General features: G+C 31.3%; 1 protein-coding gene across 3 annotated transcripts in view; it reads left to right on the top strand.

Annotated features, from left to right (window-relative positions):
- Positions 1 to 15,114, top strand: part of GSPT1 (G1 to S phase transition 1) — a 49,822-nt gene extending 34,708 nt beyond the window's left edge. For 2 of the 3 annotated variants that reach the window (XM_012542949.2, XM_031944343.1), the window contains exons 8-15: positions 80 to 234; positions 1,441 to 1,581; positions 2,323 to 2,416; positions 2,802 to 2,882; positions 5,574 to 5,747; positions 6,448 to 6,537; positions 6,823 to 6,991; positions 8,915 to 9,363. In XM_012542949.2, the coding sequence (XP_012398403.2) occupies positions 80 to 234; positions 1,441 to 1,581; positions 2,323 to 2,416; positions 2,802 to 2,882; positions 5,574 to 5,747; positions 6,448 to 6,537; positions 6,823 to 6,991; positions 8,915 to 8,967 (957 nt within the window). In that variant the 3' untranslated portion in view covers positions 8,968 to 9,363. Of the gene's footprint in view, positions 1 to 79; positions 235 to 1,440; positions 1,582 to 2,322; positions 2,417 to 2,801; positions 2,883 to 5,573; positions 5,748 to 6,447; positions 6,538 to 6,822; positions 6,992 to 8,914 lie in introns of all 3 variants that reach the window. The other variant, XM_012542948.2, reaches the window with a different exon arrangement.
- The last annotated feature ends 797 nt before the right edge of the window (positions 15,115 to 15,911 follow it).

Genomic DNA, 15,911 nt, shown 5'->3' with positions numbered 1-15,911 from the left:
GTATAATTGAAGTATGTAACATTTTCAAATTGGAAACATGTATTAAAGAAAAACCAAATGGGTTATTTTCTTGGATTAGGTAATCTCTGCTCGGAAAGGAGAATTTGAAACTGGATTTGAAAAAGGAGGACAGACAAGAGAACATGCCATGTTGGCAAAAACAGCAGGTGTAAAACACTTAATAGTGCTTATTAACAAGATGGATGATCCAACAGTAAATTGGAGCAATGAAAGGTGAAGAAAGCTTATATTCATTTTTTTTTAATATCTTCCTGTTACTTAAAATCATTTTATTTTTCTCAAAATTTTGTTCATTTCTCAAAAAATATTTTTTATCGAAGCTCTTTTATTTATTTGTTTGTGAGGCGGTTGGGGTTAAGTGACTTGCCCAGTGACACAGCTAGTAAGTGTTGAGTGTCTTGAGGCCAGATCAGATCCTTTATCCACTGTGCCATCCAACTGCCCCTTTTTAAAAATCTCAAACCCTTCCCCTGAGAAACCTCCTTGATAAGAAATAAGTCAAGTAAAAAAGGTCATCTGCCCATTTCTGCCAGTTTTGGGGAAACATGCTATGTTCTTTTGAAGTATAGTTGATCATTACATTGATCAGATTTGAAATCTTTACAATGTTCATGTAAATTGTTTTCTGATCTTCCCCAATTTTTTGAATGTTTTATATTTGCCATTTCTTGTGTTTCAATAATGTTCCTTTTGTTTAATAGTCTTTTATTTTCAAAATATGTGCAAAGATAGTTTTCAACATTTACTCTTGTAAAACTTTTGTTTTCCAAAATTTTTTTCCCTCCCTTTCCTCCACCCTAGACAGCAAGTAATCCAAATAAACTTAAACATTTACAATTCTTCTATACATTCAATAATCCAATACATTGCTTTAACACAGTGTTCTGCCTTCTAGTAAATAGGAATTCACTTACTTTTATTTTTTCACAAAAGCTCTGATGTAATTATTTTTATATCTATGAGACTTCCATGTTTGACTTCTTAGTGATCATAGGGGTATTCCTGGGTCACAGCAATGTATGGCTTAGTTGAATTTACATTGAATTTTAGGGTATTTTTAAAAGTTTGATTGTAAATTGTTTTCTGAAATAATTGTTTGAATTTTTAGCTCTAATAGAAATACATGAATATACTTGTCTTCTCACAGTCCCTTTAACATTTATTGATTTTGTCTTGTCTGTTTTGTCATAATATAAGATGGAATCTTGATTTGTTTTAATTTGTACTTATTTATGATTTTGAGCCTTTTTTTCATGTGGCTGTTGATAGCCTGCATATACCAAGCTTTCAAAAACTTTAAAACCCTTCATAAGCCAATCGGGACTATTTGAGTTCTTTTTGAATTCTTAATGATTATCTTATTCTTAATGTTAACTTATTCTTTTTCGCAATTGGCTAATTTTTAATAAATATTTGTAGATATGAAGAATGTAAAGAAAAGTTGGTGCCATTTTTGAAAAAAGTTGGCTTCAATCCCAAAAAGGATATACACTTCATGCCCTGCTCAGGATTGACTGGTGCAAACCTTAAAGAGCAATCAGATTTCTGTCCTTGGTATATGTAAGTATCTTTTAGATTGAGGGAAATAATAACTATACAGTGTTCTTGTCTAATAAGGTCCAATACTATCATCAATTTTTAAGGTTGTTTGTCTCCCTTATCCTCTAAATACATGATCTTGTGAAATGTATTTATAGTAATGAAGAGGGTAATCTTGATATTTTAAGAGAAATAATTATGTGAAATTCTAATTTTGGGATTGAGAGGTGAGCTATCCTTGATTTTACAGAGTTCTATCAAATGCTTTCTTCAAAGATATTTCCTCACTAGTCTACATGACATAGAAACAAAAGTAACAGATAAACAGGTATTTGATGTAATTAATTTTGAATTACAGTGGAAAGAATAATGTCTCTGAAATCAGAAGACATGTTTTTAAAATTAATTTATCAATTATGAGGCATTGGGCAGTTCACCTCTCAAATAAACCTTAGTTTCTTAATTTATAAGATATGGAGCTCATGCTGCTTGTTTCACAAGACTATGATAAGATTAATGTGAATTTATATATATAGAAACACATGGTCCACTACAAAATGTTATAAATTCCTTTATTATCCAATCTGTGGGAAATAATAAATATTGTTTAAAGGAAAAAGCTATTTGAAATCAATTGAAAATATTGTTATAATGCTTAAGCTTATCTTTTTTGCATTAGTTATCAATGCCAGTTACATAACTTTTTTGATTTGTGTTACTGGGCAAAACTAGTGTTACTAATTATTATGTTATTCTTTTCAGCGGGTTACCATTTATTCCATATCTGGATAATTTGCCAAACTTCAACAGATCAGTTGATGGACCAATTAGGCTGCCAATTGTGGATAAATACAAGGTATCAAGAAAGACCAGGGATATTAGATGGGGGTATTTTAGCTTAGAGTAATTTCTGCTAACAAAATAGAATAAAGAGGTAAAAAAAAGAATTGTATTCTCTAGTTTTTGAGGGTTTTTAGTAATTCATCTTGATTCGCTAAATCCTCAGGTTGCTCTTCTTAATAACGTTTGTGGGTAATAGCACAGGATATAATTTTGGAGAGTATATTATTTATTTCAAATCTGAGATTTGAGCTAATATTTACCTTCTTCAATGAGCCCTATGAGATTGTCCTATAATAATTGGTCTGAATAAATTTTTTTTTTTACAAGTATTGTTTATAATATCAGTAAGGTTGGAAATGTAAGTCTGCATGTCTAATTTTAAAAAATTATTTCTAAAGGACATGGGTACTGTGGTCCTGGGAAAGTTGGAATCCGGCTCTATTTGTAAAGGACAGCAGCTTGTGATGATGCCAAACAAGGTAAGAATAAAAGTACTTAGAATATTGAATTGTTCAATTTTTTTCTCAAAAAAATATCAAAGATTTGGAATATGAATATATTGAGATTTAGTAGTTACAAATAAAAGAAAATTAACCTTTCATCTAAGTAAATGTTTCATCACAGTCTTTGAGAAGAAAAAAAGAAATAGGTAAAATTGGGTGAAGGGAAATTAAGGGGCTGTGGCTGGGTGTCTTTCAGTTTAAAGGAAAACAAGGGAGGATTATTTTATGTCTTTCATCAGGATCTTAATCTTAATAAATGTAGTTTTTACTACATATAGTTTAAGATGTGGTTCCGTGTATACAACTCTGCATTATAAACTGCATTATAAACTATGTTGTTGATTCCCTTAAGTTCTTATTTGTCTGATTTCAGAAATCTGCCAAGATCTAAAGGAGGCCCTTAATAATTCCAAAAATAGATATCAGTATTTCATTTAAACATGCCAAACCCTAGAACTCAATTGTGATAGTTTAAATAATGTGCTTTCTAATTAGTATTTGAATTAGTGACTTGTGAAATTAAAAAAATTCTTACATATACAATGCCAGCTTATAATATTGTATTTCTGCCTATAAATTTATTATTTAAATTAATGATCCCTGCATTATTATCTTGAATGTATGGAATCAGAAAAAATAACTGCTCAATAAATTTTCATTGAAATGAACTGAATACCTCTGGACTACTAGTGGTAGACAATTAACAATTTCCTGGTGGCCCAGTTTATTACATGGGTTGTTAGGGGGTTTTATATGATAAGGATAATTACTTTTAATCCCACAGAGAAACCTCAAAGCTGTTTATCCCATTTGGCCCTTAGTGGAACAGAATGGCCTAGCAAGTTGGAAACTATAGACTAATAAAGGTGTACATTTAAAAACCAGTAAGAATGCCAGTTTCTTCATTTCAATGCTTTTAATGATTGGCATAAAATTTTTTCTAAGGTCAAAATGGACTATACTAGTATTCCATTGACCTTTCTCTAAGACTGTAACAATGTCTCTCTGTCTCTTTGTCTCTGTCTCCTTCCCTCTTTCTTTCTCCCCTACTTCTCTTCCTCTCCTCTTCTCTTGTTCTCCCTCTCCCTCCTTTTTTTAGCAAGAAATCATGTAGTCTTAATGTCCAGAAATATAATTAGTAAAAAACTATCAGATATTACATATGAGTAAATAAATAATTTGCTTTTCAATTTGAGTCCCTAAAGAGCTAGGAAGTAACCTTTTGGTATCAAAATTCTCTACAGTCATTCCTGTTTCTGAGATAGATGTATAGAAAGGATTATATTGTTCATCATTTGATGAGTGTTAATATGTACCTTAGTATTACATTTTGAGGTAATCTTGAAAGTTCACTTAATCTTTTTCCCTGACTTGAACCAAAGTCGCATCTCAAATTACTCAAACATATCAGAATTAGAAATCCAAGAGAGGATATGGTACCATCTCAGGAATCCATTCCAATGTTTATTAATCCTCTTATCTGGAAATTCTTCCTTATATTTAATTTAAATCCTTCATGCTGCAGCTTAAGCCCATTTCCTCTTGTTCTATCCTCAGTGGAGATGGAGAACAGCTGGTCACCATCCTCAGTATAATATCCCTTCATATACTTGAAGAAGTTGTTTGACTCAAACCCACATTTGACAAAGGAATCTCGAGATAAAGATTCACATCACCTTTAGATTAGCTCCATTGGTCTTAACCATTAAAGGACATTTGTGTGTGGGGGTGGTGCTGGATTAGTTGAGCATAAAATAGTAAGTAAAGATTTCTTGTTACACTTCTGTGTGGTGGGGTTGTTAGTGTCGACCCCTTTTCTCCCTTAAGATAGACAGTTTAGTTAAAAGTATAATCCTATCTTTAAATTCAAATTGAACATTTACACGAAATAAACATTCTTGCCTATTTTATTATTTAGAATCATGGTGGGTGGGAGTGGCTGAAAATTTCCTTCAGAAAGATTTTGGTATAAATAATATTGAATCCGAATTTCACAAAGGATCCTTTCTAGTTATAACTTCATTAATATATGGATAACATTTTAGAAAGATACTGTTTCAACACTACTAATCATTTTTTTTCATCTAATCTGTTTTAAAATTTAAAATACCTGAACAACTTTGAAAAAATGAAGACTTTTATATTACTGGGAACTGATAGGCATTGGGATATTATGCCAAAAAATTTAAGGAACCTTGGACCTTAGAAGAATCAAAATAACTAATTCCCACTATATTGCCACTTGTATTTATAGAATAAAGATCTAATAAATAAGTGTAAAATAAGGGCATAGTAAATGGAAGAATAAATATACAAATGATGACCTTAATTCCCCCTTTGAATATTATCAGAATAAGACAACAAGCATTTATTAAGTTATTTTCTGCTATGCACTTTTATTAGTGTAAAGATATGAGGAATTGCTTTCTATTTTGAATGTCAGTTGTATTGTTGGTATATTTGTTTGATTTTCATCATTGGTTTTGAATGGAATAATCTTTTCAATACAACAGATACTTTCCATTGCTTAATCAGTAAGTAAAAAACCCCAACAAATTTAGCTCTAATATTAAAGCAAATATTCATACATAATTTTATAAATTATAATGTAATGAACAAGTATTTCAAATATCAAAAAAAAAAAAATCTAATCTTGGTTTCTTTAAGCACAATGTGGAAGTTCTTGGAATCCTTTCTGATGATGTAGAAACTGATTCTGTAGCCCCAGGGGAAAACCTCAAGATTAGACTGAAGGGAATTGAAGAAGAAGAAATTCTTCCAGGATTCATACTTTGTGATCCTAATAATCTTTGTCATTCTGGACGCACGTTTGATGCCCAGGTAAATGCTAGTGCACATATACTGCACATTAAAACTGAATATAGAGTATTTTATTTCTAACTGTTAAATATTTTGTTTCCATTTGCATTGTGTTACTGATTATCAACTTGATAATCAACTCTAAATGTGTAATCTCTTATTCTACATATAACTTCCAAAGGGGCATTAAAGCTGTTTCTCAGAAAGGTCTGAATTTTAAATACACTTTTGAACTTTAAATAAACAGCACTTTTAAAAAGTGCCTGTTAAGTTGTCTGATTTGATCTTCACAACAAACCTGCGTTAGGCAAGGGAGAGGGTTGTGTCCTTAGTGAAAAAAGACTCAATGAGCTTACTTGACTTGGAGTCACATAGTAAGCAAAAAGCTAAGTCAGAAGCATTACCAACTATTGAATCTAACTCTAGCTTTTAGCTTATTTTCTTTTGACACGTTCAAATGTTTTTATCAAGAAAGATATCAATATGCCATTTTTTAGACATTAGTATTTTACCCTCCTTTAAAGCTATTAATGTAGCTTGTAAAATAATTACTTATTGCAAGGAATAATTTAAGCTGAGTGATTAGAAATCGAAGCCATTGTGTTATTAATGGTAGGCTAATTAGTGCTAGTTTTTTATATGCAAGAATACCATATACAAAACTGCACTATACTGATTACTTTAGTAACTTTATAGTAATAAACTTCATGTTGCTTTTCAGATAGTGATTATTGAGCACAAATCTATCATCTGCCCAGGTTATAATGCGGTGCTGCACATTCATACCTGTATCGAAGAAGTTGAGATAACAGTGAGTTTGTAATAAAATAAAAATTAACAATACCTCATTGAAAACTAGAGCTATTAATTCTTGATGTTATAATTCTTCCATAATCCATAATGGCATTTTTTGGGTATTGTTGGAATGTGTTTTTGATATTGAAATTCTTGCAGAGATTATTGAAAAAAATTTGAAATTAAGGCATATGTCTGTGTGTGGGTGGGGGAATTAGTAGATATTCCAGTTTGTTTTTTCTTTAAAATATATTTGTTTATCTGGTTTCATATAAAGCTTCTGGACTTATGTTTTGGATAGGCCTTAATCTGCTTGGTAGACAAAAAATCAGGAGAAAAAAGTAAGACACGACCACGTTTTGTCAAACAAGATCAAGTATGCATTGCCCGTTTAAGGACAGCAGGAACCATCTGCCTTGAGACCTTCAAAGATTTCCCTCAGATGGGTCGTTTTACCTTAAGAGATGAGGGTAAGAGGAGTAAAAAAATAACATTCTTATAACTTTGCCTTTTGAGATGCTTATGCTTTTAATAAAATACTTCATTAGAATTCTGCAACATTGTGAGTTCAGAGAGGATTTGAAAACCATGGACTATTTGAATTGAAAGGGACCTTTGAAATTCATCTATTCAAGTCTACCTTCTATTTTATTGATAACAAGGGTAAAGTTATTTGTATGATTTGGGAGTAGAACCCAAAAGTCCTGTCTCCTTCATAAATTGTTGAATAAAGTGTGCATCAATGAGATCTTAGATATTATAGGCCATTTAGAATTGAAATCTTAAATATAATTTTATAGTACCAAATTTTGAAAACATTTTACATATTAAATTAAATATATGGGAAAAAATTTTTTTTAATTTACTTTTATCTGCTAACATTTCAAATTGCGTGAGCAGTGTCTGCAACTTAACCTTTTGTGACTAGAAGAAAATTTTTTTAGCCAAAGTTTTGAATAGTACATTATAATGGTGATTTAAATTTTCTTATTTTATCAGATGTATTTCAACCTCATTGATGATCTTAGTTACTGAAATGAATGGTATTGAAACTTCATGAAAAACTTGGCTGAATAAAAATGGAATTAATACTACTTTTGAGAAGGTCACTATTGGAGTTTAAGATATTTGATTTAGATGAGGGTTTATGTTTTAAAACTTAAGGCAAAATATACTTTTAAAACTTCGTAATCTTTTATTTCTTAGAGCATAGGGGCATAGATCAACTTTTCACTGTTACATAAATTAACATTACGCATTTGTTGTATGCCAGATAATATTCCAGGTAGTAGGGTTAGAAAGGTAACATGCAACTTTCTCAACCCCCAAGGAGCTAAAAATCTGTTGTTGGACAATAGGTATAATAACAAAAGTCTAAGGGGAGAGGACAGTAGCACAGGGATTTAGAGAAAGCTTCATGTGGAATATGGAGTTTGAGATGAATTTTAAAGAAAAGGAACGGAGTAGGAATAGAGTTAGAAAATGGTGTGTGAAAAATAACAGAATAGTATTGTATAATGATGCTGGAAAAGCATATTGAGGATAGGTGAAAGGGGCTTCAAAAACTAAACAGAAGTATGTATTTTATCCTATAAGCAGTAGAAAAGAGTTGGAGTTTATTAAGAACGATCAGATAAACCCCTAAGGAAAATAATTTGTGCAGTTTGTGAAGATAATACAGAGTGGAGGGAAAAGACTTGAAGGTGACAGTGAAAATAATTTGTTAGGTAAGAGGTGATGAGGTTATTTCCTGAAGTAAGGTGGTAAGTGTTGTGCAGAGAGAATTGCATTCTTTTCCACTTGGTTGCACCCCTTGATCAGGGTAGGCAGACATAAATGATATCATTTTAAAGTCTAACTCAATTCAATAGTGTTTTCATCTAGAACTTCATATTAGTTGTAATTTTTTTTTAGTTATTTCACCAAATTCCCAGAAAAAGAAATGATTAGTCTACATTCTCTCTGTTATATACATCAATAATAACTATTGCTTTGTCTTAAACAGTTATACTTAATTCACATTGTAAAGTTCTAGTGATAGAGATTACACCTTCTGTGTTTACCCTTTATGTTTAACCACTTTTATTTACGTTATCTCAAACTTTCCATTTGGAAATTTTCTTGTCGGCTTAAAATATCAGGAAGCTTTTTGAATAATTTTTCCACTGTAAATTCTGATATTCATAGTTGTTTAAAGTAACACAGTCCATACCATAATTAGTAAAATTTATCACAAGAAATTATTCTTCTGGACTTTTTTTTTTTTTAAGTTGGTTGATTTATATATTGAAAAATGTGGCCTCAGGAGGTTAAGGTGATTTTTGTAGTTTGTCTAGACTGTTGATGAAAAGGTGGTTTTTATTTTTATTTTATCATTGTTGTTGTCTTTTTAGGGAAGACCATTGCAATTGGAAAAGTTCTGAAACTGGTTCCAGAGAAGGACTAAGCATTTTTCTTGATGACCCTGCACAATACTGTGAGGAAAATTGACTCTGCAAAAGCCTACTTCACACCGCCTTCTCTTATTTTCTGCCCATTGATAAACTTCTCCCCATATTTTGCAAAGACAAAATTCACAGCAAAAGTCCACATTATGTCAGCTTTCTCATATTGAGAGCTCTGCTATGCCACTGTTGAATTTCCCCCAAAGTTTTTTTTCCTCCTCCCAAATTCTGCTTCCTTGGACAGATTCGGCAATAGCTTTGTAAGTGATGTGGACATAATTGCCTACAATAATGAAAAACCTAAAGGAATTTTTTATTTTTAATTTTCCCCTTAGGCATATTTAGACATCTTTTTTCCAGGCAGATCATTCAGAGTGTGCGAGTGTGTGTGCACATGTTACAAAGACAACTACCATGTTAATAAAATATTCAATTTGAAATCCTTTTCGGTATTTGAATTGCTTTTGAATAATGTTTTTTATCTGGATGTAACACTGTTGCATTAGCTTTTTAACTTTCCAAGTAATTGAATACATTTTATTACTTGGACTTTTCTAAACTACCCCACCTACCCACTGTTTTAAATGAGGCATTTACAAACAACGTTCAAGGTTGTTATTAAAGGAAAAAAATTAAGTTTTCTCCCATTCAGTGGTTAGTGCATTCATAAAACTAAAATACGTTTGTTCAACTATGACACTGCTATGTTAGTTTTTATTATTTTCTGCCAAAATTAATATTTAGGTTTGTTTACTTGATTTCTTAAACATTTTGAGTTGTTTTGAAAAGACAAAGAGCATTCTGTGGTTTTGTAGGTAAAACATAATGAAATTCTTCCCCTTTGTAAAAATCTAGTAACTAGCAAATCAGTGGAATTCACAAAAAAGAAAACTTGCAAGTGGCATGAAGTGCTTCTATTAACATTTATAGAAGCTGCATTGAGTTTGAAAACTGCATCAGTGAAAAATGCCAGTTTATAAGTTACTCAGTTCATTCTCTGTATCGGTAACTTTGAAGGCTGGATAATTCTTGCTATTTAAAGCTAAATATGAATTAAGAATAACAACTACCAAATATTTATGATGATAAGATTTTTCATATATTGGAGTGAGATAAGTAGAATCGAACACAGTTATGATTTAAGAAATTTGACCATGAAAACCGAATTTTCTAATCTAAAATTGAAATTATTTTTTGATTGAGCCACATGCCAGCATTGTAGTTCTTTTTAGGTTGAAGCTTAACAATCTACCATAACTGTGACTTAAATCAAATTTAAGGGGAATAAGAAAAGGGAAAGAAAAATTTTAAAGTCCCTTAATTTAATTTTTAGCGTTTCCATTTATTGAAGAGTTGACTTTTAGAATGTTAATTTCCCCTAATATAAGATACTATGTAATCATGTATTTAAATAATGGAGAGTCCCCTTCCTGTAACATCCCTCAGAAATGAAAAAGTAACAGTCAGTGACTGTATTTCCATTCACAAAATTTAAAACTTAAGACATTTTAACTCTTTCTGTTTCTTTGTAACTGTGGAACTCCCATTCATTTAACTTAAAAGGCTACATTGTATGGACAGAGCAAAATTATTGTCCTTCAGTTTCATATAATTACACTTGTAGCTACCATAATGCATGAAATTTAAATAAATTTTATTATGTCTGCAAATCTCTGGGCTTTTATTTCTGGGAAATCTGAGAGCTTTAATTGAAATTTATTAGCTCTTTTGTACTGGCAAGTTAACAAGAGCAACATACTAGCTTTTCTTGGATTTCAGAATCTAAAAGTTACAGAATCAGTGAAATTCTATCCAAAGATTATTTTCCATTTTTGATTGAATTTTTTAATCAGATGTTTGCTCTCAAAATGTTTACACTTTCAATAGCTGCTTGTTGCCAAGACTGTTAAAGAGAATGATACTATGAAAGATATGCTAATAGTTAACAGCTATATTTAAAATCCATTTTTGAAAAGTATTTAGTAGATTTTTCACATTTAAGTAACAGACATTAAATTAATTATTCTACAAAAATTAAAGCATGGATAATTGACTGGAATGTGTTTCATATGAAAACATTCCAATTTAGAGTTGGTAAATTTTAAAGGTAGTCCCCTTTGATTTTAGCTAATATTTTACACAGGGGACTTAAGATTGTGAAGTGATTTTTGTAGCATGTGGAGATTTGGCAGATAGCCATTTAGCCTTCTCTAAATGCTGACCTGTCATTCTCAAGTCTTTTGCAATTTGCTTACATATTAATGTTCAAGTGGCAAAGCAGTAGGGCAGTTGCCTATGTGTTTAGGATATAACCTAAACATTTTTATGTCTTTAATAATAGAAGTATTAGATAAATAAATGATTTTCCTTGAAAGTTCCTCAGAGATTGCATCTTTTTATGTTAAATAAATATGCTTCATCAACTTTTCATGCTAGATCATTTTGCATAAGTTTTTAATTGATGCACTGAATTTGGGTGAAGAATGCAAAGGAAAAGATTTCATTTGTTTAGTTTTTGGAATGTAGTACAACTGCTAGTTATAAGTTTATCAATGTAATGAGGTTTTCTAAATAATTGCCACCTTATTTATTTCAGTGGAGAAACAAAAAAATGGCATACTTACTGCTTTTAATTTGAAAAGGACTTATCCAGCCATAAGAATGGAAATGTTTTGTAAATTACAATTTTAAAGAGTTGGACTTGAGTATATTGCCATGAAATAGACATTATCAAATGATAGATGGTATAAGCCCATGTATGTTTCCTTTTGAAAGTCTTGATAATGTATATGATGATTAAATGCAAGAATACCATAAATGTTCCTTAGAAAAGCCCAGGTTGTTCACTGTAACATGAAACTAATATTTGTCTACTGGTAAATGCTATGAGAACTGCTCATATGGGACAATAAAGACCATATTAAGTGAGCTGTTATTGGCAATAGCCACTCAAGTGGAGTACTTTCAGATACTTTGGATCATATTTGAAACCAAATAAGGTTTGCTTCAAAAAAGTATGGTAACCCTAACGTCCTGAATGAACTTTTGAGGAATTAGCTCTTCCACTGGTGATCTACAGGAGCACTGGTTATTTGGCTGGCATCACTTCCTACAAGATTTTTGATGACTACTCCACAAAAGAGCACTCCAACAACTTTTCTCAGTGGCAAAGTCTTCCCGTTGAACAAGGCTACTTGGATGATGATTCTACTGCTTTTGGTAGGGCTGTTAGGTGATCATGGTTTTAAATGAAGTTGTCAAGTCCTCTTTAGTATTTGGCAACTTTAAAACTGAATTTTTAATAGCTCTGGTTACAACACTATAGTTCTGATCACATTGGCTAATGTTATATTCAGCATGGGCAGACAATACCAGTGCAAACTGTCATTAATCCTCTCACAGACATATGTAAGGTAGATAGTGGTCAATCAGGGGTGGTGTTTTTTTTTTCTACTCTAGAAATCTTGGCTTAGATTTTCCTCTGCTGATTTTTAAGTGAAACCTTGATATCTGATAAATAGGATTTTCTTATAGAAGTCACACCATGGCAGTAACACAATAGTCTATGCAGTTCTAAGCAATTCAGAACATGTGAGAGTTGCATTTTGTACTCCTTATACATTTCAGTAAATAGAAGCTATTACCCAAGATTATTTTCCAACAGATTTTCAGAGTAGTTTCAATTTGAATCTGTTTACTATTATTAGCATTCAAGTTGGCCAAATATTGATGGAATTTTGGTTCTAAGATATTGAATTACTTTTCAGTATCATAGGACCTCACTGAGTCTTCCCTATATATATACACTTTTCATGCACCTCTAATTCTGTACTTCCTTGAATCATCAGTATGCTAAATGTTATTGGTGCACTTAGGAATTGAACACAAAACAGAAACAAAACACTACCGTGGGACTAAAGCCTTTCTTATATTCTGTAATGATAATAGAACTGTTTCTTTCATTAAGCTGAAGATGCCAGATTTGAGAGACCCATGAGTGCCACCTTTTTTTTTTTTTTTTTTTTTTCTGGTCATCTAGCATTGGCCATGTGTGCCTGCTAAAGCTTAATATTGAACTATCAGGTTTGGAGAGAGCAGACATGGAATAAGACTATTTTCCCTCTACCCTTATTTAGCTTTAATTTTCTAAACTATTAGTTAGCCTAGTCATTGGTAGATGAAAAAGTTGTTTTGTTTCGAATACTGCTGGCCATAGGTTCTCACTACCTCCTTTTCTGCTATCCATGAAAGGGAATACATTTATATATGTTATAGCTTGTGAATTCCTTGGGTAATGAAATTTCTTCCCTGTTATCCATATACACATTAAGTAGGAATTGTGAGAATTTAGTTGTTAAGATAATTACTTTTTTTCCTCATGTATGTTGTATTTAGTAAAAAACAAAAAACAAAAAAACAAAAAATAGGCTGTGCATTACAGCCTTTATTTTTATGGATGAGTACTGAATACTTATACACATAGTGTATTTTATCAGATATTCATTGGTAATAAATTGCCAAATGTCTATTCCCTCTCTGTTTTTAGTAAGACTTGAGTTTCTTCTGTTAGTTCCTACAAAAAACAAAACAAGAACCCTAGAAATCTTTCAAGATTTTCTATGACTGAATTTATTTTCAAGTGGGGAGGATAAAGGAACTGGTTACAGTATTTTAAAAGCAAAGTCAAGTTAAGTGGGAATTTTGGGGATCCACAGTTAAAATTCTTTTTTTTTCTATATGATTTATAGCTACCTACTGTGCCTAACATGATGCCTGTGTGAGGATTACGCTTAGTCTGCTCTTGCGGCTATTCATATGACAAATAAAAAAATTTGCCTTTGTAATAACAATAAAAAATTGTCATCTTCCCTTTTGAAGGATTTGTCTCTTTGTTTATAATCACCTTCATTGTACCATACCATAAGTGCAAATGTCTATGCTTCTGTACATTCTTAATTTATTTTTGTATTCCTTACTGTGCTTAGAAGCACCTACTAAGCAGTACTTTTTTTTTCTTTTAAGAATGGGTCTTGTAAGTTTTGTTGTACCAAGAAATAACAAATTTGTGTGTTTTGGCTATGCTTGCATACCACGTGCAAGGCTTTTGACTGGCTTATCTGACTAAAGCTTGCAAAGCATAAAACAGCACTCCAGGAAGTTGGAAATACTTAACAATATTAATAAGTCATTACAATGTACAGTTTTTTTTTTTCTATACTGTTTCATTGGGAACTGTCAGTGATTTAATCAGTAGACCTAACATGTACCTCAATATATACTTTTTCACCAGGTAATGCTCTAATCTATGAAATTTCAAGATTTTTTTAATATAGAGACCAAATAGTATTTTCCCTTTATTCTGTACAAAAGCAAACTATGAACTGAAGTATATACAATGGTTAAACTTATAAATGACAGCAAAATGTTTCTTTTTCCTTTTCTCATATCTATTGGCTTTTTTTGTAATCTCTACAACTAGAACTTTAGCTAAAAGATGTTACTCCAAATTTTGCATGAGCAGAATCCAAATGTATTTATGGCACAAAAAAAAATTTGAGAAAAAGAAGCTTTAGGCTTTTTTGATTCTTAGAATTTCAACGTAGATATATAGTGACCAAAGGGAGTTGAATTTTATTGAGTTGTGATTGCTATGAAAGGTAACTTAATTGGATAATTTTCCAACAACCAATATTATGTTTCTGATCTAAGTGGGCCCAGAGCCAACTAAAAAAATGCGTTTGTCTTCATTAACTAAAGGAATGATCTACATTATCTTTTGATATCAAGCCACATCTAGGTGTTATTGCAAGGTGGATAGACTACTGTTGAGTATAAGACCTTTGTCCTCATTACTGTGTTTCTTTCCTAAGCATATGGTGTCCTTTTTTGAGAGATCATAGGTCTTTACAGGGGCAAGGCTGTATGTCCACCTTTGTTGCTATTTTTTTTTTTAAGATGAAGGTGATAATCCCTAATCTGGAATACTTGAAGCATTTAAAAAGTATAATATTTAGATCCTGGGCAGGGTGTTGTTTATTTTACTTCATTAATCCCTTTGTTTTTAGTTATGGCATTATTTTAAGCACATTACCATTGGATGATATGGTGATATGTGGACAATTTAAATAAAATCTGTTTGGACTACTGTATATCCCTTTTTAAGTGTCCCTGTATTTTTATTTGCAGTCCAGATTATTTCAAATACTTATGAAAGTGAAATTTTCTTTTGCCTCTATTCAGTGAAGCCTCTACTTTAATCTTTCCCTGGATTTGTTGCATAAAAACTTATTGTTCTTCTAAGGCCTTATCTAAAAGAACTTCTTTGTGTGAAAACATGTGGCCTTTTTGGCCCGGTTTCTTAATTTTACACCTGAAAAAAATTAGCAATCTACAAATTTCAAATGTCAGCAGCATTCAACTGCTGCCATTTTTAGTTATGTTCTATTTAGATGTTCATTAAGTAAACTTAAATACAACTATTTCAGAATTTTATAATGCATTCCATTCAAGCATATTTGGTGGTAATTTCCCAGCCAATAAAACTTTTGTGAGGAATAAATAATGGGATCACAATGGATACTGAAGATAGGGGATTACAGTTTTTTAAAAAAGCTTTATAGGGAAGTTCATCTCGAAAATACAAAAAAGTGTTCCTAATTTTTAAAAATACTGTTTTCCCTTCCATTAACCTTGGAAAAGGATTTGGTTTTTATCATATAATCTATAGCTAATATAAACTGGAAGAAGGGAAATAACATTGAAATAATGTAATGTTGAAAGACTATTGGTCTAGGAATTAGAACTTTTGTTTTAATTAGTCTTTTTACTACCTAATACCACTTTTGGATAAGAGAATGCCTTAGGCCTTCAATTTCCTATCAGTAAAACTTGGTAGGACAAAGAAAATAGACTAAATATTGTGGATCTTCACACCAGGATTTATGAA

Source organism: Sarcophilus harrisii, chromosome 1 (genome assembly GCF_902635505.1).
Source record: "Sarcophilus harrisii chromosome 1, mSarHar1.11, whole genome shotgun sequence".
Lineage (NCBI taxonomy): Eukaryota > Metazoa > Chordata > Mammalia > Dasyuromorphia > Dasyuridae > Sarcophilus > Sarcophilus harrisii.
This window is presented reverse-complemented; position numbering and strand designations above follow the sequence as displayed.